Source organism: Carassius auratus, chromosome 50 (assembly GCF_003368295.1).
Source record: "Carassius auratus strain Wakin chromosome 50, ASM336829v1, whole genome shotgun sequence".
Classification (NCBI taxonomy): Eukaryota; Metazoa; Chordata; class Actinopteri; order Cypriniformes; family Cyprinidae; genus Carassius; species Carassius auratus.
Window position 1 is genome coordinate 13,474,700 of NC_039292.1, and position 24,695 is coordinate 13,499,394.

General features: G+C 38.7%; 3 protein-coding genes across 4 annotated transcripts in view; all 3 read left to right on the top strand.

Moving 5' to 3' along the window:
• Positions 1-3,342, top strand: part of LOC113066466 (troponin I, fast skeletal muscle-like) — a 3,569-nt gene extending 227 nt beyond the window's left edge. The window contains exons 2-7 of one of the 2 annotated variants that reach the window (XM_026238350.1): positions 1,267-1,298; positions 1,477-1,513; positions 1,593-1,721; positions 1,807-1,896; positions 1,982-2,158; positions 3,012-3,342. In XM_026238350.1, the coding sequence (XP_026094135.1) occupies positions 1,291-1,298; positions 1,477-1,513; positions 1,593-1,721; positions 1,807-1,896; positions 1,982-2,158; positions 3,012-3,107 (537 nt within the window). In that variant the 5' untranslated portion in view covers positions 1,267-1,290 and the 3' untranslated portion in view covers positions 3,108-3,342. Of the gene's footprint in view, positions 1-1,266; positions 1,299-1,456; positions 1,514-1,592; positions 1,722-1,806; positions 1,897-1,981; positions 2,159-3,011 lie in introns of those variants that run through there. The other variant, XM_026238349.1, reaches the window with a different exon arrangement.
• A 494-nt stretch (positions 3,343-3,836) lies between these two features.
• Positions 3,837-8,203, top strand: tnni2a.2 (troponin I type 2a (skeletal, fast), tandem duplicate 2). Its single transcript, XM_026239318.1, has 7 exons — positions 3,837-3,935; positions 6,673-6,700; positions 7,112-7,148; positions 7,245-7,373; positions 7,460-7,549; positions 7,630-7,806; positions 7,899-8,203. The coding sequence occupies exons 2-7, from the start codon at positions 6,693-6,695 to the stop codon at positions 7,992-7,994; spliced, it is 537 nt and encodes a 178-aa protein (XP_026095103.1). The 5' UTR covers positions 3,837-3,935; positions 6,673-6,692; the 3' UTR covers positions 7,995-8,203.
• A 6,773-nt stretch (positions 8,204-14,976) lies between these two features.
• Positions 14,977-18,592, top strand: LOC113067083 (troponin I, fast skeletal muscle-like). Its single transcript, XM_026239319.1, has 7 exons — positions 14,977-15,118; positions 15,971-16,002; positions 16,103-16,139; positions 16,555-16,683; positions 17,456-17,545; positions 17,657-17,833; positions 18,308-18,592. The coding sequence occupies exons 2-7, from the start codon at positions 15,995-15,997 to the stop codon at positions 18,392-18,394; spliced, it is 528 nt and encodes a 175-aa protein (XP_026095104.1). The 5' UTR covers positions 14,977-15,118; positions 15,971-15,994; the 3' UTR covers positions 18,395-18,592.
• The last annotated feature ends 6,103 nt before the right edge of the window (positions 18,593-24,695 follow it).

Here is a 24,695-nt window from a genome sequence, read left to right on the forward strand (position 1 = left end):
GATGTGTTTGAAATGTGTTTTGCTGTTTAATTGTTCTTATTTTTTATTTGTGTAAAAGGGCAAGTTGGTTTGTGTTTGACAGAATTGTTTTTGCAAAAGAGTTCGTTGAGACTCGTTGAGTTGGGAATTATCCTGTTTAATTACATTTTATTTGTCATGAGACATTAATTCTGCATCCTTATGGAAAATACTGGAAACTGCTTTTGAAAAATCATTGCACTATTTTGGGATAGACATTTGGTAGCTGAAATGTAATGTAGTGTTGATTTGAGTTTTGGAAATGCTATCCGATTCAGCTTTTAGGATTGGAAGGTGATATGCCAGTGTTTATTCTGCTGTCAAGATTTAATCTTTAAATAAATATTAGGGTTCAGTCGGCGGGTCTAAATGACGCACAGGGATCTCTTTTGCGATTTAGACGATGCTATGGCTTAAATCTATGCTGGCATAGTTCAAATGTAAAGGCCTTTACTACATATTTCCTCACATTATCACAGGGATACTCATTGTCAAACTTTAGACCTGGCATTGTAAATTGCATTCTGAAAGTAATCCTGAAATACAAAGTAGATTAGAGTGTTGATAATAGTTTAGTTTTGAGCAATTTTAATTTACTGTGTTGATCCCAGTAAAAAATAAATAAATAAAATAAAAAGTGGTTCTAACGTTATTTATTAAATTTATTGAATATTTAAATGAAATATAATATAATATAATATAATATAATATAATATAATATAATATAATATAATATAATATAATATAATATAATATAATATAATATGGGAGTAAATTAGTAAATGACAGAATTTTTAATTGGGTGAATCTTGCCTTGCTGTATATTTTGATCATTGTGTCAAAAATTCATATTCGGCTCAGGCTTTAAATAAGTGGATGGTTTTGAAAAAAAATGATGTCATGGTTTTGTTAGATCAGTTTCAGATGATTGGGAGGGAAGGAATAGAGGTGGGGTCATGATTTTGATTATCACCCAGAAACGGGCTTAGCACAGAGCATCTCTAGAGATTTTCTGCGCAAAAATAGCATATGATTCACTTTAGAACAGAAGACTTCATCATGGCCTTATTTGAAAATAGTGATGATTGGTGGTAAGTTTGGTTACTTGTCATTTAGCAGATAACGTCCACGTTGTTAAAACATTATCCAATGCAAAAAAGTCGTTTTACTTGAGAACAAATGGTTATTGCATTCTGTAATATTACCAGCGTTTTGTGTTAATAGTAAATTGTCTGTTTTATTTCACAGGGGCAAAAACTAAATTCATCCAAGATGTCGGAGTAAGTGCATATTTTAATTTCCTTTATTAGATTATCATTATCTACCTCAACTAACAGACATTTAATATTTTCTATTAATATATAATGGGCTTAAAAAATAAAATAAACTGTGAAGTGACTTGTGGTGATTATTTACTGCTTTAACAAAATATATTTTAATGATTTCAAAACCACTCAGGAAAAAAATGTCATCGAGTCGCAAGCATCATCTAAAGGTAATGCATGATTCAAATTAAAACATAATTGAATGCCCATTATTGAGTACCAATGACACCCAGCCTCTCTGTGTCCCAGAGCTTGATGCTTTCCATCGCTAAAGGTATACTGGAACAGGAAGTAAAAGACAGAGAGGTGGAGAGGCAGAGATACATGGCAGAGATCTGCCAGCCTCTGTCTTTACCTTCAGGCACACAGGCATTACAGGTACAATAAATTCACCTTCTGAAAAAGTTAATAATGAAAAACATGGTAAATAGATAACGAAAATCTCTGTTCTTATTGTTTATAGGAACTGTGCAGGGAGCTTCACCACAAAATTGATGTCACTGACGAAGAGAGATATGACCTGGAAATGAAAGTCAACAAGTGTGCGAAGGAGGTAAGATGTCATCTAAATCTTATTCTGGTCCAGTTTGTGGTTTGTCTTGTAGTTTTTATACTGACGGCCCTCTGACTGACTGTAGATCGAAGACCTGAATATCAAAGTTATTGACCTGAAGGGCAAGTTCAAGAAGCCAACTCTGAGGAAGGTGCGCATGTCGGCCGACGCAATGCTCCAGGCTCTGCTGGGCTCCAAGCACAAGGTGTCTTTGGATCTGAGAGCCAACCTGAAGCAAGTCAAGAAGGAGGTCAAAGAGGAGGTGAGCGTTAAACTGCATCGTATTCATTTTCCTCGAGGTTCCTGTTAGGGCTGCACGATATTGGGAAAAAATGACATTGCGATATTTTATTTTTCTGCGATATATATTGCGATATGAAACCTAATCTACATTCTTATTTTAAATGATTTAAACATCGACATTGTGTCAATTGATTAATATCTCTCTCTCTCACTCCTTCTATGTCTCTCTCTCTCTCTCTCTCTCTCTCTCTCTCGGGTGCGCTCTTTCTCTCGCGCTCTTCGCGAATCAAATTCGTCAAGGGCCGGGGAGCAGCTGGCCCATACAGTTAATGAATAACGGATCAACTACGTCAGCCTACATCGCACATCCTGCGATGTGACTATCGTGGATTTGTACATCGCGATATCGATGCCTAAACGACACATCGTGCAGCCCTAGTTCCTGTATTTCTTGGTCCAAAAGAGCTTAGAACCTTCTAAATTCTGAAAGATGCTGATCATAGACCCTTAAGCCTGGTTCACACCAAGAACGATAACTATAAAAATAACGATATTAGCGTCCACACCAGTAAACAATATGGTTTGTTTATTCTAAGCGCACATGCCTCTGCCGCTTTAAATTCTCAAGCTCATTATAGCAGGATGGATTCTGATTGGCTGTCAACGTTTGTATCGTTCATCAGCTGGAGATAAATCATTTTGAAAGTGATTCCAGCGATATCGTTTCTCTGTGGACTCTGCTATTCGTTAACACTGAGAATGATTTTTAGAACTATATCTTTATCATTATCTTTATAGTTATCATGCTTGGTGTGAATGGGCATTAAATGTTTTCGATTACTGAACAAATGTCTTTCATTTACACTTCATAGGATAAGGAACTGCGTGATGTTGGTGACTGGCGTAAGAATGTTGAGGACAAGGCTGGGATGGACGGCAGGAAGAAGATGTTTGAGGCCGAGGCTTAATATTTATAATTTTTCTGAAGTTCAATGTGCTGCTAAGCTAGAATTGGTCTAAAACGATGTCTTTTGTGTGCGATAATCTGTTTGTGTACTTATAACACATTCATTTACATTTGATATTACGAGAACGCTATCAAAAGTAAATATGATCCCTTAGTTTTCTGTTCAACACTGGTACTGTGTATTCTCAGCCCATGTCTCAATGTCATACACGATCATTAAAACAGTAAAGCAAGAATTAAGTCCTGTGTTCATTTTGTCCAATTAACCACTTTGTAACCAGCCTTATATTTTACATTATTTCCTCACGGATTTGTGTAACAAGTAAGTATTTATCATCAGTTTGTATTATCCATTTGGTTTGTGACTGAATAAAAGCTGTTAACACATTTTATTACGATTAAATACAACAGGTTATAGTGACACCTTCCTGGCACCTACAAGAAACTGACCCGAAACTGGAGGATGCCGAACACACAACCCTGAAGGTATAATCTACACAATCTACCACAGATAGATAGATAGATAGATAAATAGATAGATACTTGTGACACAAAAAGGCCTTTGTGAGAAAGTCATCCTCAGAATAAAAGAATGGCTTGAAGGATGGGTTATTTATACTGATGGCGCAGTGAAGGAGGGATAGTGCCGTATTTCATGACCTTGTCAGCTCATTGGTGTGGCGGATAATCCACTTCCATAAAGAGAAACCGTGGATTTACAGAGAGATCAGAGAATGCAATATATATATCTTCTTAACACGTCCATTGCCTGTGTTTCTTTTTGACAACCATCTGTCCCTAGAAGACGTTCCTCTGTTCTCCTAGAAAGGTGAGAGCAGTTCTCTTGCTTCATTGTCTTAGCCTTGCAAATACCATTCTTTGTAGAATTTTGTTGGAAGTTGTAAACCTTAGTGTGTGGGATTGATGTGGTGATGGAGAAGGTTGTCATGGGGGTTGGTTTTTCTACTATTAGTTACTATCGTAAGAAGGCACCTGCTGAGAACATGAATGTAATGTATAGATTCTTTGTTGTAGTTAATGATTGGTTCATGATTGGTGACAATATCTTCAGATAGTCCTCACAACGTTGTATGATCATTGTTGGTAATTCTAACTCATGAAAGTTAGTTTTTTTTTGACTCATCTGAAGTCTTTTATTCAGGAAACACCATACTAAAAAGTAAAGAAAACATTTCGATTGGTCACCTAATGGCTGAGGTCAGGTTTGATGTACTGACTGCTGAAGTGGTCATAGGAAAGTAAACACCAACCCAAGCATAAATTTGAAACTGATCCTGAAGTCTTACTCCCCCTGTCAGCACCTACTTACGGTTCTCCTTAACAACTGATTTACATAACGGTCTCATCTAAAACTAAATTGCAGTACTTTTTAAATCTAAAGGACAATGTTCACTATCCACAAAGACCTTTTAGTTAATCTTAGTCGTATTGTGTAATGGTTTGAAATGGCTAAACCTTCTGGAACATCTGGAATATTCAAATATTTCCGCCGAGACCTGATTAGTCCTGACTTTTAAGAGTATGTTTACCAGACTCTTACACAAGAACACCACTGTACTACTTGATCTATTCTGCCATGTGTTTCTGCTAAACAAGTCCTCAATATTCTTCCCTGGCTACTTAGAATAGCCTTTCTTCAAATAGCCTAATGTGACCTGACTGTTGTCTTCGTAGCTTTCTAAGTATGTCATTGAGGCATTAAGAGTCCATTTAAGTGTACTAAATTAGTCAATCAGTTTGTCATCAGTTAGCCAGTTAGTCCGGACTGTCTCCCAGAGCAGGCGTATATTAAGAAAGACATTTGAGACAGTTGTTTAGTGGGGGAATAAAGGAGAGCTGGGATGTCATATCTTTGACATCCCAGAGATGCACTTGAGAATGGGGCTGTGTCTGCAGCTGATGTACTGGCCTTGAGATCATATTGCAGCGAGCTCCTAGAGAAAATCCTCTCGGATGAGTCAAAGAGGTTTGGGAACTATGTGGTCCTCTTGAGTCTACACAACTCTTGCTATTAAGGGCGGTGCAGAGAGGTCACACAATCAGAATGTCTGTGGATTTGGTGCCATTGGATTGTGTCCACATGCAATGGCTACACTCTCAGAAAAATGGTACAAAAGCTGTCACTAGCGTGGTACCCTTTCCAAACAGTGGCACCAAAGGAACATTTTCATAATTTCTAAAACTCTTGGTGGAAATACCATTTTTTTTAGTGTGTTCACACCACAGAAACTGGGAACAATTTAAGTTTTAGGAACTTCTCAGTCCTCCATCCTCCAGTTGTTGACACTGAATGGCACGCTTAAATGACGTCACCATCGGATGGTTTACCTCACTTCAGTGTTCCTACTGGTGGAGCGAATGCAACAAAGAAAAATAAAATGGCCTTCTGGGAAAATTTTTCAAGAAACAAACCTTGGCTAAACACCACTGGATTCTTAACATGAAGTAGTTGTCCACTGACAATTAGTCAGAACTGTGTTATCCAGTTTAGAATTAGTTGACTGAAAACACTCTAGAAAAATACTCACTAAAGTGTGTGATTCGTGGCCTTATTTGATGGCAACGAACCTCATTACTCACGGGGAGGGGATGTACTGTTAGTATTCAGACGTAAACTTTCACAGCAAGATTATTTTCAAAATGTTGCTCCACCGTGACAACAGAATAACTAACTGTAAAAGTTTGTGCTAATGTACGCTATAGTGCCCCTTGTGGCAATGTTAAGAAGCATTTGAATGAAAGAATGAATGAGGCATTTTTATATAGCGTTTGACTGTGTACTAATGTACACACAAAGCTCTTTACAATCATATCAGGGGTCCTCTCCTCCACCACCAACAGTACAGTGGATGGGGAATACTAGGAAGCCATGATTGATAAGGGCCAATGTAGGGAATTGGGCCTGGACACTGAGGTTAGACTTTACAAGAAGTGTCATGGGATTTTCTAATGACCACAGAGAGTCAGCACCGTGTTCTTCTTAACATCTCATCTGAAGAATGGTGCTTTTTACAGTATAGTGTCCACGTCTCTATACTGGGGCATTAGAACCCACACAGACCACAGGATGAGCACCAGCTGCTGGCCTCACAAACCCTTCAAGTCAAGTCACCTTTTTTATACAGCGCTTTACACAATACAGGTTGTGTCAAAGCAGCTTTACAGTGTTAAACAGGAAGAACATGTGCTGATAATGCAAGAGGACAATAGAAATAGTTTTCCCAAGTGGTCTCCCATCCAGGAACTGACCAAGCTCAACCTTGCTAAGCCTCAGTGGGTAACCAGTCTTGGGCTACAGGGTGATACGGCTGGGTGCATTTGTGTTGATACACTTGAATAGCATTTTTTTTTTATTTTTTTTTATGGATGGTCCTCTAGTTCAACTTGTATTTATTTTTTTGAGCTTTATCACTTTACTTTATTGTACAGTAGGGTTCAGATAGGGAGCAGGATAGCAACTGATAGCTCTGATATGTTTTGAACATAAGCATAACACACTGTGCCACAGCTCTGATGCATTTCTCTGTTATATTTCTGTCAAAAAGGTGCAAATAAACTCTCGAAAATGTCTGAGTAAGTACAGTATGCCATCTTGATTCCGTCATTCAGTGTGTGTGTGTGTGTGTGTGTGTGTGTGTGTGTGTTCTTCCAGTAGTTTTTCTCATGACACTATGTACGATAATCAACACATAGCATGACACCATATGGCTATATAGTTCAACGCATGCAATAAATAAAAGGCCAATAAAAAAAATATGTACTTTAAGCGGTTTGGGCTGTATTTCCTGCAAAAGTTGAACAACTTTGGCTTTAAGGTTTAGAATAAACACTAACCAGAATGTTTGAGAAATATCAGTGCTGTGCTGCTTTGCAAACACTGTAAATATTGTAGATCAGTCCTAACAAAGTACAATCTAACTATGGTAGTGCAACAGAGAAATCAATATCCTAATGTAAAGTCTTTTTATTTTTCCTCTTGCTAAGGAAACGAATGTCTAGTAGTAAAAAACACAGCCTAAAGGTAAGAGCTCATATCTTATTGAAACAACCCAACGTCAAACAGTTCCATACAAAAGAAAAAGAAGAAGGATTCTTATTGAGCCATATTTGCTTGTAGAGCATGATGCTCCAGGTTGCAAAAGATTTACTGGAAGCAGAGGCGATGGTGAAGGAGGAGGAGAGGAAGAGATACATGGAAGATCATTGTCCTCCCTTGTCATGCCCAAGCTCCAAACAAGAACTACAGGTCCAATTCAGTTATTATTACTACTACTAGACGTTGAACATTTGGGGAAATTCAAAGTTTAATCGTAAACTTTATTCGGTCAACAGGAGCTTTGCAAAGAGTTACATGCAAAAATCGAGGTTATTGACGAGGAGAGATATATTTTAGAGCACAAAGCCATCATGGTCGTGAATGAGGTAAGACGTTTTTTTTTAATATCTCTTTCTGTGCGGTCCATGAACAAGGTGGTCCTTAGATAATTTTTCGTTTGTTTCAGGTTAAAGACTTAAACATCAAGATCATCGACCTGAAGGGCAAGTTCAAGAAGCCTCCTCTGAAGAAAGTGCGCATGTCGGCCGACGCTATGCTCCAGGCTCTGCTGGGCTCCAAGCACAAGGTCTCCATGGACCTGAGAGCCAACCTCAAACAAGTCAAGAAGGAGGTCAAAGAGGAGGTGAGTACAAAAGATGACCAAATTTAGGTTATTAGATGATAAGGTCAAGAACTTCCAAAAAGCTGAAAATCTTACTCTTAAATCATTCACAGGATAAAGAGTTGCGTGACGTCGGCGACTGGCGTAAGAACATTGAGGATAAGACTGGTATGGGCGGCAGGAAGAAGATGTTTGAATCTGAATCTTGAAGAGGTTTTTGATGAGTATTTCACAATTATTTTTTCTGACTTGGATCTGAATAAAATGCAGTACATAAAGGAAATGTGTTTATCTGTTCAGTTTATAGTGCATAGAAATGCCAGTCAAAACTCTCTCCAACAATGAATGGTTCAGTTCATAATAAAAGATTGATTGTTTGTCAAAATTATGCCTTTTCTAAATAAAGAACCCAACTGTACTAATTGTTGCTTTCTGCTTTTTTATGTAACTTTTTTTCTTCTTTTTACTATCAACCTGTAACCTTTAAATTGTCGTATTTTTAAGGTTTACATATTCAGACCCATTTAGTATTTAGTATACATTCCTGGTCTTATTGTGATCTATTTGACAATGTTAAAATGACTTTCCTTTTCAGTTAAAGGGGTCATATGATGCAATTAAAATTTTTCCTTTCTCTTTGGAGGGTTACAAGCTCTTGGGGCATAAAGACGATCTGTAAAGTTGCAAAGACTAAAGTCTCAAATCCAAAGAGATATTCTTTATCAAAGTTAAGACTTTGCCATGCCCTCCTAAAACACCTCGTTTAAACACGCCCCACATCTCTACATCACTATGTGGAAATATTTGTGTAATGCTGCCCAAATGTTCACTAAAGAAAGAAGGCGGGGTTTCAGTAACGCAGTTAGTGTTGAAGCAGTCATGTCAGGGAGATGCTGTGTGTATCTAGGAGATAGCATAAGCTCTTTATTTGGCCTTCTGGAAGAAGATGCATTTAGAAATCTTTAAGATTACTTATTACAGAGCAGCAACCCATTTTATGGACGACTGTTTAATAAACCTAAGAGATGAGGTTATTCTGACTTTGCTACGACAATCTGCTCTTCTGAATCAGCTACTGTAAGTATGTTTTGTTATTAGTTTAAGTATTTGTTATTGAATGTTCAAATGCGGAGTTTTGCACATCGCGCGTGTTGTGTGCGTGCGTGCGTGTGTGTGTGTGTGTGTGTGTGTGTGTGTGAGAATGAGAGTATCATATCACAGTGGAGTGAGCTGTCTTAACCGTCCGTGGCTTGTGTACAGCAAACACATACGAGCTTCATCACCGTGTCTGTCTCGCGACTCTGTTCCTCTTTCGGGCTTGAACTGATGGTAAAACTAAGGACATTATTAACTCTCTTTACATTTTTTTTGAAAGGGGCGTTACTTTTTGACGAGTGCTTGCAGTGTTCGGCCAATCACAATGCACTGTGTCAGTTGGCCAATCAGAGCAAACTCTGCTTGTCGGGAGAAGGGACTTCGACGAAAATGACGCGTTTGAGAGAGGCGGGGCATAGAGAACCTACAATAATGTACAGTATTTTAAAAATAATGTTTTTTAAACATTAAAGCATGTAAATATATTATGTCACGCCAAATACACCAAATAATGATCTTTAAAAAAGATCTTTATCGTTTTATTTTTCAGGCCCTCATACCGACAGTTCAGTTTTTATCTTTCACGGAGTCACCCTACATTTTTTTCACATGGAATATCCAATTGCACACTGAAAGCTGCCACTTCTATGAAAGTAAAATTGGTTGCAAACAAGGTTTTAATTAATTAATTAATTTTTTACTTTAATTCAGTTTAACTAACTTCAAGTCTAAATCAGGTACTGCTCGTAAATCTAAAGTAAGATTCTTCATTTCTCAAATCACTGTTTGTCTTCATTTGTAGTCAATGTGAGGTTAAAATATATTTCTAATATTTTATAATTCTTGCAGAATGATGTCCTGTATATTCATTGATGGATCATTGGGTGAGTAAATCCAAGTCCCACGTCTCTCTATGCATTTTCTGGTGTATTTCTTCATCTTAAACTGTATTTGTTTCTCTTAAATCAGTTTATTAACTATCACTATACAACTAGCAGAGGACTCACATTCTTAATTAAATAAATGGATAAACAAATAATAAGAATGACGTCAAGGTGAAGTTATTTTTAAGAAGGGAACATGGAAGGTATTTGTGGTATGAATTTCAGATGTGTGCTGTGACCAACTGGTCTTAGCGACACAGCACAGTGATCCTTAAAGAGATATATGAGGTTTTGCTGAGCCATCAAAGAATGCCATTAAAACTCCCATTGCCTTCAACAGCGTGTGAATCCCGCTCTTCACTTTGAGCACCCAACGACTCTCCATTTACTCCTGAATCTTACCTTGGATCTGAAGGATTTAACGCACTCTTTCTTTACCGGATCTAACGCCGAAAACCTGCTTTCCGGATCAAAGCTGTAATTCCACTATTAATCCATCTAACTCTATTTAAACTAGCAAAATCAACATGTAATCTTATCTACTTGAGTAGTAAATGTCTGTTAGGCCTGTGACAATACAAATACTAATTTTGCAATAATAAAAATGCTTTATTATTGCAGTTGTAAACATCATGTGTGCATTTTAAATGTGTGTTTGTTATGGATTTCAAGGGAATTTTTAATACCATTGTTCAACATGTCATTGTGACAATTACTTTAATGTGTAATTCAATTTTTAATAGTTATAAATTATGATCTCTAGACTTTGGCTTAAGAAAAAACGTGTGCAGCTTGTGTGTCGCTCGATGACTTATGAAGTGATGATTTGACACTTAGAAACTTGAATCCCACTGTGAGGAGCTTATTTGGGATCTGATTTCACTTGGTTTGCATTTAATCAAAATGTGTTTATGCTAACATCTAACAAAATAAGTGAGAAAATATATCTGCTTCTTTGACAATTGTTTGTTTCGCTATACTATTTCATGTAAATTGTAAAAGATGCATTTTTCCAGGATCTTGAGGCATGTATGATGACTAAACTAGGCAATTACTTAAGCCTATATGAAACTGATACTGATATGACGACTACATAGTTTTTGCATTATGGAATTTTTAGATAATGTATACTTATTGCATATTTCGTTTTGAAGGAATCATCAAGATTTATTTACGCAATCTAATTACTTTAGTGTTCCCGTAGGTAGTTATTGGTATATTACTTTTAGAACTATTTTAAAAGTAATGTTAATATCAAGAATTCCCAAGAAATAAAAGTTGTAGCCAAAGCTGTACTTGCAATGATTATGTCACTATCAGTTTCAAATGACAGCATTGCTAACAAGTCATAAGGTCAAAACAAATCCATGCCTAACATATCAGAGGTAAGATATACGACCCTGATTTATAAACTTCACCATAGCATGAAAAGAATAACTTGTTTAAAAACACACGCCACCAATTTCACCCAAATTGAGAAAGAGAGATGGCCTGTGGAAATTTAATATAGACATCACGTTCATCAAATCTGCCTTGGAAATTAATTTAGTATGCCCTAAACACATACTTATGTAAAAAGAAAAAAAAAGCATATGCTTTTCTTCAGGGACTACGAATGAGGAAGGGAGATGGATGAAGATTTGGAGATCTCTCTAGCGATATCTGCTGGTCATGGTGGGAGCTGCAGGTAATACTGCATGTGCTTCTTCCAACCCTAAATACATTCACATCATCGTGTTTGCATACACAACATGAAACTGACAGAACAGGATACTGATCACAATTTTTTTTTTACCCAACATGATACAGTGTGCAGTATGCATTGATAAACGGTTCAATTTTAGTATTATTGTTGTCACATACCTCATTAAGTTTAAATGTCAGTGGAGTCTTACCTCAGTGAAATGTTTTTTTTTTAATTTATTTTTTTTTTTATTCCAAGGTATTGTATGCAAACATAAAATTTGCACTGTATATGCAGGGTTCCCACGCTAAATATTGGAAGAAAATCCGTACTATTCCCTCGGCTGGGGATTTATATGAATGTATCTCTGAGGGGAACTGCCCTCAGAAAAGTTTCGATGATCTTGGCTCTCTACAATGCATACCAAAGTAGCGTTTATGAGCGCATCACTGCTTTGTTTACAGCGGAGGCGTGCAGATGATTAATGTAGCATCATTTCATAAAGCTAAAATCAGACCATTATGTTTTCGGTCTTTCTTTTAAAAATTACGTAAAAATTAATCTAATTTAAATCAAAAACTGCTCATGTAGCATCTTTTTAAAGTATTTACTTGAAGGATACATGCCAATATTTTATAATATTCCCTTTAATATTATTGTTAGCTTAAATAATGAACATTATATTTTTAATTGTATTATTATTATTATTACTATTATTGCCATGGTACTGAAATTGGTTCTGAAAATCATTTGTAATGTTGAATTGAGAGCTCATATATAGAGTTGGCCATAGACTGTAGGCTGTGTGTTTAAAGACTTCTGGAGAGAAGAATATAATATTTTTTTATTCTGAAACAAAAAGTGTCTATAAATGGGAATTATCAAATTAAATTGCGCAGTATTCTTCTGGTCATGTGATCCACCATAAGGAGGTGACCTACCACTTAAAAATACAAATACTCTATCATATTAAACATACAAAACAACTAATTTGAACTGGATTAGAAATCCATAAGGTACTCTCATGAGAGAGCAGATCGTTCTCTGAAGAAACCATGTTTTCTCTTCTCTAGAATGCAGATGGTAAGTTCATTAACTTTACTTGTCAGTGATTTGAAATGTATTCAGAGCTAATGCTAATGCTAAGCTAATGCTTTTTTTTTTAAAATCTGTTCACTCTTTCTCTAAATATACTGTTTCTGCACATGGACTATTGGGTGATGTCAACGGTCAACCAATACCCAACAATTCAGCCATTGTTTTAACAAACTTGGATTACGGTTTGCATCTATTTTTGAACTACTGTATCATTGTGCTCAGTGTTAGGGAAAGTTACTTTTAAAAATAATGCATTACAATATTGCGTTACTCTCTAAAAATAAATATTAGCCCTTTCACACCAAAAAGTGTAAGGCATAAACCTCAGGCTAATGGAAAAGTAAATTCACGTCTGTAGAACACAGGAGAAGAAGGTTCAACACTCTTCAGCAAAACAATGAAGCACTGAAAACTGTTAGTTTATCTGAAGTCATCTTTGCTAATTAGTATGGTTGAGCTGGATCATCACAGGTCTGCAACAAAGACATTATTTAATAAAATGGGATTAGATGCATATGTGTTATTTAACATATTTAATTATTGCAGGTTTGGGTCATACTCTAAGTTAGCATTTCACTGTTTTAATTCATTTTTTTTGTTGAATACTATTTTTTTTTTTTTTTATTGGGATGAATTAATGCAATTTCACATTTAGTCTAGAACTACATCATGTTCACACAGTGCACACAACGCCCCTGTACTTCCAGTTTCTCTCAATATGGGGACAGGAGACTTGTCAGTCAATAAATGGGGGAACAAAGTAACTCGAGTTACTTTTTTGAAAAGAGTAATATGATTACGTAACTCATGTTACTTGTAACGTGTTATCCCCAAAACTGATTATGCATGCATAATCTAGGAAATTAAATATAGAATTTAATATTTTTTTGTATTTGCTTAAGCAAAACAGATAAGAATGTCACATTTTTTGCAACCCTGGGTTAGGTTTGTGTCCAAATTATTATTATTATTATTATTTTTTATGTATCTCCTACTTATCACCCAGTCAGGTTTTGAGGGAAAAAAATCAAGTCCCACCCTATATTTTTTTTCATTAAATATCAAATTTCAAAGGAAAATATGTCCCATTATAGAAGTGAAATGGTTTGCAAATATTGACTTAAAACATCCAACCTTTTTTTTAAATTACCAAAATGTAATTGCAAAACCTACTCTAAAAGTGTACCTTCTATAAAGTTATTGTCTCTCAAAAGAAAGAGTTGACGTCACCTGAACCATCAGTATATTGCCGCCCGCTTGTTGGTCTTTTCGCGTTGATCTGAATAAAATGCAAATTCATTATTTGCCACTAGGTGCCGCTTTTGGAGCAGTAAAAATAGCAGTTTCCCCGGTAACACTGTACGCAAAGCAGCACTGCTTTATCAGGCATTACATACATGATGAAATGAAAACGAGACAAATCAGACCAATCACTGCAGATTAGAGTCACACAAAGGAGGGGTTTGGAAAAAATGAATCCTTGAGCGAATTGTCTGGGAGTCGTTGAGCAAGTAAGGTAAAAAAAAATATATATTATAGGACAATGAAAGTGTTTTTTGACCTTGCATGCAATGTCAACCTGTTGTTGGGGACTCCCAGAACCAAAATATGAACCTTTCATAACCCATAACAGTGGCACTTCAGCAAATCAGCATATCATAATGATTTATGAAGGATCACATGACACTGAAGACTAGAGTAATGATGCTGAAAATTCAGCTTTGCATCACAGCAATAAATTCAGTTTTTGAAATATATTCACATATAAGAGTTTTTTTTTCAATTGTAAAAATATTTTACTGTATTTTTCATCCATTAAATGCAGCCTTTATGAGCATAATAGACTTTCTTCAAAAATCTAAAAAATAACCCACAATTGTAATTTGACCAAAATAAAAACATAAAACATTACATAACATATATCCTCTTAGCAGCACAAGGATGCCCTCTGAGGAGAGTCTGAAAATAGTGCACAGCTTAACAACTGTGTGTTTGTAAATGATCTTATGTTTATTAGTCAGCACTGCTGACTTCGCAGGATCATATTAAGTCGAAGCAGGGGGGTGCACCTCTTTGAAACACAATTAATAAGTGGTTTCTATTAATTACGCATATAAGAAACATGATCATTACAAGACAGGATGTCGGTTCAACCACTGCTTTTTACACTATACACTACTTTTTAAATTAATTTTCTTAGTAATAAACCAAAAAGAGCAACACAGAAACACCAAACACCTGCATGTTAATCACTTCATCTGGCAGAGGAACGTCAGGTCACATCCAACATCCGTCTTGACCTAGTTCTTCTTGGTAGTTGAATCATACCGACATCTGGAAATCTGGTCTTTCACATTCGTCTATTTTAAGCGGTCTGATTGGCAGACATCAGAAGTGGATATTTCAAGGGGCTGGCAAACCAACTGTGTTTAGTTCCTTACCATAAAGAGGGGAGCCGTATGATGATGCCAGCCTTATATACGGTTCTTGAGCACAGCTCTTCTGCAAGTGTTCTGCTTCCTTCAGGCATTCTTCTTTCAGGTCTGCACGGCTGCGTTACTTTCTCATATAGGTGAGGAGAATGTCTGTCTTTAAGACTTTAATTCCATTTGTCCCACATTTTTGTTGCTCAGTTTTTTGGGTTATTATACACTTGGAAATTATGGAACTTTTGGTTTGGATTTCATCTGCATTTTTTGGATGACAAACATATTTCTGTAAGCAGTTTAAAGCTACCCAAAACATTTTTTTTTTTTTTTAAAAAAGAGGTGATTTTAGCATTAGTTTTGAAAATCAATAAACATATGTAATTCTATGCAGAATTGATTTAATCCTAAATTTGACATATGCCATATGCCAGCTGAATTCATTGCAGTGCATGTTGGACTGTCAAAATGAGCTTGGCACAATAATTACATATTTTAAGTGCACGGTATTTTTGCTAAAATGCTGAGATGCTGACAGAATAGGATTTCTAATGCATTCTGATTATAGCATTGACGCATATGTGAAATAAACAAACAAACATTCAAAACAACCAGTATTCATGGAAAAGCCCTCCTAGATATCTGTCGATCCCCTTTGAAGAGATCTATTATATTTCTGTAAGACATATAAACACAGCAAAATCTGATCTGTGGGATTTATGAAGGTTTCAGACTGGTTGTATTTTTGGCATCTGCATAGATTTTTCCAGAAGCAGGGGGATTGGGGTACTGGATCGCAGTGGGCACACTTACAAGACATTTCCGAGTGCCAGTTTCAAATTAGGAATGCAGAAAATATAACACGAGCTATATGATGCAATTGCATATCGATGCACGCCATATGATGTCTCTCCACGTCACATAAGGTCACATGCTGAAATAATGCATACCATTGTCAAGTTGATTCATAAAAGAGCTCTTTGCTCTGTTTTTTGCAGGGGTGAAGAAAACAGGTGGCCAAGATGTCCGAGTGAGTATATGAATATCTCAGTTGCTTGCATTTCATATTACAGAAATGGGAACCTTTTCTTGTTTTGCTAAATTGTAATTGCGTTATCTTATCATGACAGAAAAAAGATGTCATCGAGCCGCCGGCACCATCTCAAGGTGGAGTAAATAATGCACAGATGCTTTTGATAATAGAATAGAATAGAATAGAATAGAATAGAATAATTATTTTGACTGCATGTAAACAATATTTTACTTGTTGTGGATTATATAATATAATAACTAAAAAATCAATATTAGAATTTTCGCCTTTTAATGTATATAAAACGCAATAATTAATTATTAAATATAATATAATATAATATAATATAATATAATATAATATGATATGATATGATATAATATAATATAATATAATATAATATAATATAATATAATATAATATAATATAATTTTGCGGCTTTTAGCTTTTCACTGACTGCTTCTGTTTTTGTCCGTATGTGTTTACTGATGTAAGCAACACTGAGATGGTGTTGTGTGAGATTCAGGGTCTCAGTGATGTATTCGTCCACAGAGTTTGGTGCTCAGCATTGCGAAGGGCATTATGGAGAAAGAAGTCATTCAGATTAAGGTAGATAAGGAGAAATACCTGTCAGAAAACTGCCCCCCTCTGTCCCTGCCCGGATCCACACAGGAACTGCAGGTCAGTTTCCTCATCCAGGACATGTCCAGAAGGCTAAATCAATTCAGAAAACATGTTTTTACATTCTCACACAGCACATGTGTGTCACTTAGATATTTATGTGTTTACATTTTCATCAGCAAGATGGATTTATTTTTTGTGATTATTTTCAACAATTATTTTACTTACAAAACAGCATGTAGGGTTATTATAGTTGACTATATATATATACACACACACATATAGGCTACATACATACATAACTACAGTAGTAAACATGTATTAACTAAGAAGAATACTTTTTAGTATCTGTTAATATGATTTAATGGACGAGCTAAAATGAACTAACAGTGAACATTATATATATATATATATATATATATATATATATATATATAGATATAGATATAGATATATATTAAAATTAAACTAAGATTAATAAATAAAGAACTGAAACAAATGAATTGCTCATTGTTTTTAAGCCCTTTTTTAAAATGTTACCCCATTTAATTTTTTTATTTCAGCTAGTTTCCAAGGCAAAATTTCTTATTTTCATTTAGATTAAGCTGATGTACTGAAATAACCAAACATAAAGCAGAAATTAAAATGAATAAATCTAGACGTAACTGATATAAATGACAAAACGCACAACAAATTACTAAAACTTTAAATGAAACGTAATAATGAACACTTATTCAAATGTTAATCGTAAAACACAGGTGACTGACTGTATTACACGCTCTTGAAACAATATCTTGAAACAGTAGCTGACTATTTAAACATCGCTTCTTAGGAGCTGTGCAAGAAACTTCACCAGCAAATCGACAAGATTGATGAGGAGAGATATGACTTGGAGTCCAAAGTGGGCAAGGCCAACAAAGAGGTGATGTCTGATACTCAAAAACCCCTTATTATGCTGGTGATTATGTTTCTGCTGAGTCTATGCACTGGGTTCTCTGAGCTCTGTTGTGACTGCGGTTTAATGTGTTTCTAGATCGAGGATCTGAAGATCAAGGTGGTCGACCTGCAGGGCAAGTTCAAGAAACCTGCGCTAAAGAAAGTGCGTCTCTCTGCTGATCAGATGCTCCAGGCTCTGCTGGGCTCCAAACACAAGGTGTCTCTGGATCTGAGATCCAACCTCAAACAAGTCAAGAAGGAGGTCAAAGAGGAGGTGAGTGACTATTCCCATGCCCTTATAGTACAGAACAGATATGAATAGGATCAGCTATAAAGTCTGATTGGGTAAGCCTTGTTCAAAGCTGTTAAAACATCATTGGTACTCCCCCCCCCCATGTGATACAGGAAAAGTAAATTCTATATTGTAGTCTTTAGGAGCAGAGCTATTCAAGACATGAGCTACTTTTTAATTTCTTGTAAAATAAGTAAAAAGTAATGGAAATCTGTAGGAAGTATTTAGTGACTATATTGACATAACAAATTGCATTTAATTTATTGCTTAAAATGACATTTACTTGGTCTTACACAGTCTTAAATTTCTGAATATATATATATATATATATATATAACCCTGAATATATTACTTTTTAGAATAGCAGCAAAAAGATAACAAAATAATATTCTGTATCTGTGAACGTGCAAATATGCTTACCATTGCTTCACACCCAATCGCTCTCTCATAATCCAGGTTGCAGATGTCGGCGACTGGCGTAAGAACGTCGAGGACAAGGCCGGTATGGACGGCAGGAAGAAGATGTTCGAGGGCGAGGCCTAAATTCCCAGACGTTTCTTTGTTAAATTATCGTAGGGATGTGTCAGAGCTGTGCGGTCATTTATCTTTTTGCCATAGTCGTATGTCTTTTCTGCTTTGAGTGCCTCAAGTGAGCATTTGTTTCATGCAGCATGTATGTCCTGAAGGGAATTATGTATCATCGTAGAGTCACTACCATTAAACGAATGCTTTTGAGGAAAATCCTTTTTCGTGTTTGTTTGGTCGTCCCACTCTTTTACTGTCTATGACTAGTGGTTTGCTATGACTTTAAGGAATAAATACTGTATTGCATCTATTACAGCAGTCATTTCTTAATTTAATTTAATTTAACTTAACTTAATTTATCTTGGTGTGTTAAGCATTGTTTCCGTTCAAAGCTCTCTCTCACATACACACACACACACATGCGTCTAGAAAGAAGGGGAATTGACGAGGATGAGCTCGGGATATTTCAGGAGCTTTGAGTCTGAAGAGGAATCCACTCCCAGGATCTGCTGAACCATCAGACTAAAACATGTATATCCTATTTATTTATTTTTCTCCCTCTGGGGCTCACTAGTCTTTTCAGATCTTCCTAGTGTACTGCCCTCTCCTTCTCTCATAGGTGAGCATCAATCCAGAACTCTCTCTAGATCTGAATGTAAAGGACAAATGTCAGTCCTTGGGTGTGGATCACACATATTATCTATTAATGTTCATGAGCAGATAAAATATGTGTAAATATGTGAATATAAGTGTGTTTGCAAAAGTTATGAATTAAATGATAAAGTATACATTTTGATTGCTATGTTTTTTTAACAGTACCCCCTCCCCAAGGCCCGCTCCTGAGGGCCGGGGACCCTGATGACGTGGTGGGCGTCCTTTTCCCCTGGGAGCTGGCCGATTTGGATGAATGGAAGGTATCGAATAAGGTGGGACCCAGAAACGTTCCTCTGGACCGTATCCTTCCCAGTCCACTAGATATTCCAGCTGCCCACCACGCCACCGGGAGTCCAGGATGTCCTTGACTGTATAGGCTGCGCCGTCATCTAGGAGGAGGGGTGGCTTCAGTTTCGCCAGGTTCTGTGGGTTCTGTGGAGGGAGAAACAGAAGGATGGTGAGGTTTAAGGAGTGACACATGGGAAGTGGGGTGAATCCGGTACTCAGGAGGGAGCTGGAGTTTGTAAGTGACCGGATTTATCTGCTGGGTGATGGTGAATGGATGGCTAATGAATGGTAAATGGTAAATGGACTGCATTTATATAGCGCTTTCAACAGACCACATGGCCATCCAAAGCGCTTTACAATTTTGCCTCACATTCACCCATCCACTCACTCATTCACACACCGACTGCGGTGTCAGCCATTCAAGGCGCCATCCAGCTCGTCAGGAGCAGCTGGGGTTAGGTGTCTTGCTCAAGGACACCTCGACACGTGGTCAGGTGGAGCCGGGGATCGAACCACCAACCTTCTGGTTTGTAGACAACCTACATGAACCACTGAGCCACTGCCGCCCCATGCTAATGAATCTGGGACTGAGCTTGCGGGCAGGGTAGACACAGGCGGATGTCCCGGGTGGACAACGGAGGAAGCGTCCGATCTCCTGGACCTTCCTCTCCGTCTGCCCGTTGGACAGGGGGTGATAGCCGGAAGACAGAATGTTGGCCATACCTAGGAGGGAATGGGATGCTCTCCACACCCGGGAGATGAACTGGGGGACTCGATCCGACACGATATCTTCTGGGATGCCGAAGTACCTGAAGACATGGTTGAACATCAATTCAGCCATTACCATGGCTGTAGGTAGGCCCTTTAGAGAAAGAAGACAGGATTTAGAAAATCTATCCACTATAACCAATATACAGGTGTTATTGTCAGAGGGTGGAAGGTCTGTTATGAAATCCACCCCTAGGTGTGACCACGGGTGATTAGGAACGGGAGGAATAAGGAGTTTGCCAGATGGTAGGTGGCGAGGACTCTTGGACATGGCGCAGCTGGTACATCCACTCACGTACCTTCTGACGTCCATGTTGGGCCACCAGAAGCGTTCCCTTAGCAGCGAGAGGGCTTCATTGACCCCTGGGTGGCCAGTGCCAAGTGACGTATGCGTGGAGTGGATGAGTGGAGTGCGCCATGTCCTGGGGATGTAGAAATGTCCTGGTGGGCAACCCAGCGGGGTGTTGTTAGGGGGTTCGGCTGGAGGAAGAGTCTCAACAGACCAGGTGATTGAAGCGACAATGATATCGTCCAGGAAGATGGGTTCTGGATTTTCAGAGCTCTCTTCGGGAGCGTAACATCTGGATAGGGCATCGGCCTTCATGTTTTTTACCCCTGGGCGGTAAGAGATGGTAAACTGGAAGCGGGTGAAGAATAATGCCCAGCTGGCCTGTCTGGGGTTGAGTCTCTTGGTTGAGTTTCCGGAAGAAGAAGGCACATGGATGGAGGCGGCTGGGATTCCCCCGCTGCTGGGAAAGGACCTCTCCAACTCCGGAGGTTGAAGCGTCCACTTCCACCATGAAAGGCTGATCGGGGTCCGGATGTACCGGTAGTGGGGCGGTCTTAAAGGCTTGTTTGAGGGTTTGGAAGGCTTCAGTGGCGGTTGGAGTCCAGGAGAGAGATTTTGGCTTTTGGCGGGGAGAAGGTTGGTAAGACGGGCTGGTGATGGTACTGAAGTTGTGTATGAATCGTCTATAGAAATTGGCAAAGCCAAGGAATCGTTGCAGCTCTTTGATGGTGGATGGAATGGGCCAGTCCCTGACTGCGCTCGCCTTCCCCTCGTCCATCCGGATGCCACTGCGGTCGATGGTGTATCCAAGGAACTGCACTGAGGGCTGATGGAAGGAACACTTTTCGGCTTTGAGATAGAGCTGGTAGTCCCTCAGGCGTTGCAGGACCTCCGCAACGTGGCGCTGATGTTCTGCCAAACTCCGGGAATAGATCAGGATATCGTCAATGTATACAAAGACGGACTTGTGGAGGAAATCCCGGAGCACCTCATGGATGAAGTCCTGAAATACGGAGGGGGCGTTAACAAGCCCATACGGCATGATGCAGTACTCATAGTGGCCAGTAAGGGTGATGAAGGCGGTTCTCCACTCGTCCCCCTCACGTATCCGGATGAGGTTATAAGCGCTGCGGAGGTCCAACTTGGTGAACACAGTGGCACCACGGAGATGTTCCAGGGCAGCAGGGACGAGGGGAAGTGGGTACCAGAATTTAAGAGTGATTTTATTGAGTGCTCTGTAATCAATGCATGGTCTCAAACCTCCATCCTTCTTAGCCATGAAGAAGAAGCTCGAAGCAGCAGGGGAGGTAGATGGAGGAATATACCCTTGGGCCAGCGCCATGGCCTCCATGGCCTTCTCCTCGGGAACGGATAGGGGGTATATCCTTCCCTTTGGCACTGGTTCACCCGGCCAGTGTGGAGGCAGCTTGGAGGCCCACTTAGGGCAGAAGACTTCGCTGAAGGGGCGTAGCAATGAGGAATGGTGATGGATTGATTCTCGACAGTGGTCTCAATAGATGTGGAGTAGACTGGAAGTGGTTCAGGGGATCGTTTGACTGGAATTGGACAACCGGAGATGCATGATTGAAAACAGGCTTCGCCCCACTTCAGGATTTCGCCCGTTTTCCAGGAAATCACGGGGTTGTGCTGCTCCAGCCACGGGCACCCTAGGATAACATCAGCGGTGGATTCCTCCAGAACCAGCTGATGGATCTCCTCATGATATAGAAGTCCTGTTTGGAGGGAGATGGGACCCACACAATGACGTATATATTTCCTGCTTAGCAGCCTGCCGGTGATTGTGTGGATGGCGTGGCTGTAGTAGGGAGTTTGAGCTGACGGCAGAGGGTGCCAGAGATGAAGTTGCCGGCTGACCCAGAATCGAGGGGGGCGGAAACTGGAAGAGACATATCAGCGGCAGTAAGTGTCACAACAGTGGTGAGTGCTTTCATTTGGTATCTTGAAGGGAGAATGGCACTCACCATGGGACGAGGAGGACGGATGGGGCACACTGCTATAGTATGCCCCGGAGCTGCACAGTAGAGGCACAGATTCTGGGCCAGCCGTCTTTGACGCTCCGCCATAGTGAGGCGGTAGGAATCAACAATCATAGGTTCGCTGGCTGGTTCTGGGGAGCTGACGTTATCTGGTCGGCAGAGTGGAGTGGAGGAATGTGCCTGGTCCTGGTGCTCGTCTAAGCACGACTGCATACGAGTGGCGAAGCGGATGGACAGCTGGATGAATCACTCGAGGCCGATGGTATCCTCTTATGCAGCGAGATGCAACCGCACTCGGGGTTCCAGTCCTTGATGATAGGTCATCAGCAAAGCCTGTTCGTTCCATCCACTGGAGGCAGCCAGAGTCCAGAACTGCAAGGCATATTCATTGACAGACATTTTTCTGTGTTTCAAATTGTACAGCTTCTCACCAATAGAAGAATTCCAAGCAGGTCTGCCGAAAACTTCACGGAAAAGGTCGAAGAAGCTAGAATAAGACTGGATAACTGGGTTATTTTGACAAAGACTGGGTATGTGTGTGTGGCTTTTGTAGTGCAGCGTTGGCGAGTGGGTGATGAGGAACAGGTGGATGTCATCTAGTACTCCGGTGAGGGTGTGCGCTGTGATTGTGTGGAGGCAGAACCTGGCGTGTTTGTAACAGTTTTAAATTGCTATGCATTAAATTTAAAAAAATTAAATTTTTTTTTTTGATAGATAATTTTTATAAATAAACTGAAAGGAAATAATAGTAAGTTTTAACTAATAAGGAAGTTTGTTTCTTGAATATTCATATTCAATTTTAATTGATATATCATGTGTATGATAATCAAATGACAGATTGTTTGTATTGATACAATCTGCTAAGTATTTGTGTGTGTGTGTGTCTGTGTGTGCATATATATAACTATATATGCAAATCTTGGATGATAATACGAAATACTATAATCTTTAATTGATTTTTAATTGAATACAGCAGCTGATCTCTGGTATCAATGACCGTTGGACTTGAAAAGTCAGGTGTCAAATAAACTGTCCATGGGGACGTCATAAGTCTTAATTTAGACTCAGGTTTCCCCTTTATTTTAAGAACTATGTAAAAGTACTTGTCCTGAATTTGCTGATTAGCTCAGATGCCTTGTTACTGATATTTAATGGTTAATTTCCATCCAATCCAGGGTGAGAACACACTAAACCGCCGACATGTCAGAATAAGTATTCTGATTCTGATTGTGGGTTTTTATTGGTTTAGAAAAATGTTCAACATACTGTAATACCCTATAGACTTTATGCTGAGTTGTGTTTGTTTTGATGAGAATAGTTTGAGTTATCCAGCATTTAGCACAGTGTCACATGATGAACTTGTTTTCAGAAACAGAAAAAAGATGACCTCCAGCTGTATCCATCATCTGAAGGTAACACATAGTGTGACTGTAAATTCATAAATTACAGATTTTAAGCTGTAATACCTGAATAATATGAGTATATTTAAAAATGCTTTGAAAAGTATATTGTTTATCCATCTGTGTCGTCAGAGCCTGGTGCTCTCCATTGCCTTCAATCTACTGGATGCTGAAGTAAAGCAGCTTGCTGTTGATATGGAGGCTCACGTGAATGAACTTGAGGCTTAAGATGTGTTGTGGTTATTCTCCCATCTTAAAATTTCTCTGCCAAACATCTTTCTGTCCTGGGGACCTCCCGTTCCAATAAAAACATTTTTCCTGGACTGTTTTGTACATTGTCCTTGTGTTGAATGGCATGGCATTAAATATTAGTGTATACATATGTATTTGCATTTTTGAGAGTTAAAGCACTCCTGAACAGCTAATAATATTACCACATACACCAGTGATCCTCAGGTCTGGCTCACTAAATCCACTTTCCTGCAGAGTTTAGCTCCAACCCTACTCAAACAAACCTACCTGTGATTTTCTAATGATCCTTAAGACATTGCTTTGCAATTTTTTGGAGTGTTTGAGTAGGGTTAGAGCTAAACTCTGCAGGAAAGTGGATCTTTTAAGCCAGAATTGAGGATCACTGTCATACACTAACACTTGGGGCCCCTATATTAATGATCTAAATATAGGTGCACTCAGGGTGTGTCCAAATTCACTTTTGCTATTTTAGCGATGGAAAAATGGTTGGCGCGCCCGGGCGCATGGTCTAAACGGGTTGTCCCTATTCTCTTAATGAGTAATGGTTTTTTTTGGGCCTCACTTGCCCCTTCATAAGATGGGACCACAGGATGACCCTGAAGCATTCCTGGAGTTGTTTTGAAAAATTAGCTGAAGCGTGTGGCTGGCCCCGTGACCAATGTCCAGTTCGT

Bases quoted from the DNA above. Each gene is read 5' to 3' on its own strand.
- tnni2a.2 (XM_026239318.1), top strand. The intron at 7,374-7,459 runs GTCCAATTCAGT...TTCGGTCAACAG, and splicing joins GCTCCAAACAAGAACTACAG to GAGCTTTGCAAAGAGTTACA. The intron at 7,807-7,898 runs GTGAGTACAAAA...AATCATTCACAG, and splicing joins AGAAGGAGGTCAAAGAGGAG to GATAAAGAGTTGCGTGACGT.
- LOC113067083 (XM_026239319.1), top strand. The intron at 17,546-17,656 runs GTGATGTCTGAT...ATGTGTTTCTAG, and splicing joins TGGGCAAGGCCAACAAAGAG to ATCGAGGATCTGAAGATCAA. The intron at 17,834-18,307 runs GTGAGTGACTAT...CTCATAATCCAG, and splicing joins AGAAGGAGGTCAAAGAGGAG to GTTGCAGATGTCGGCGACTG.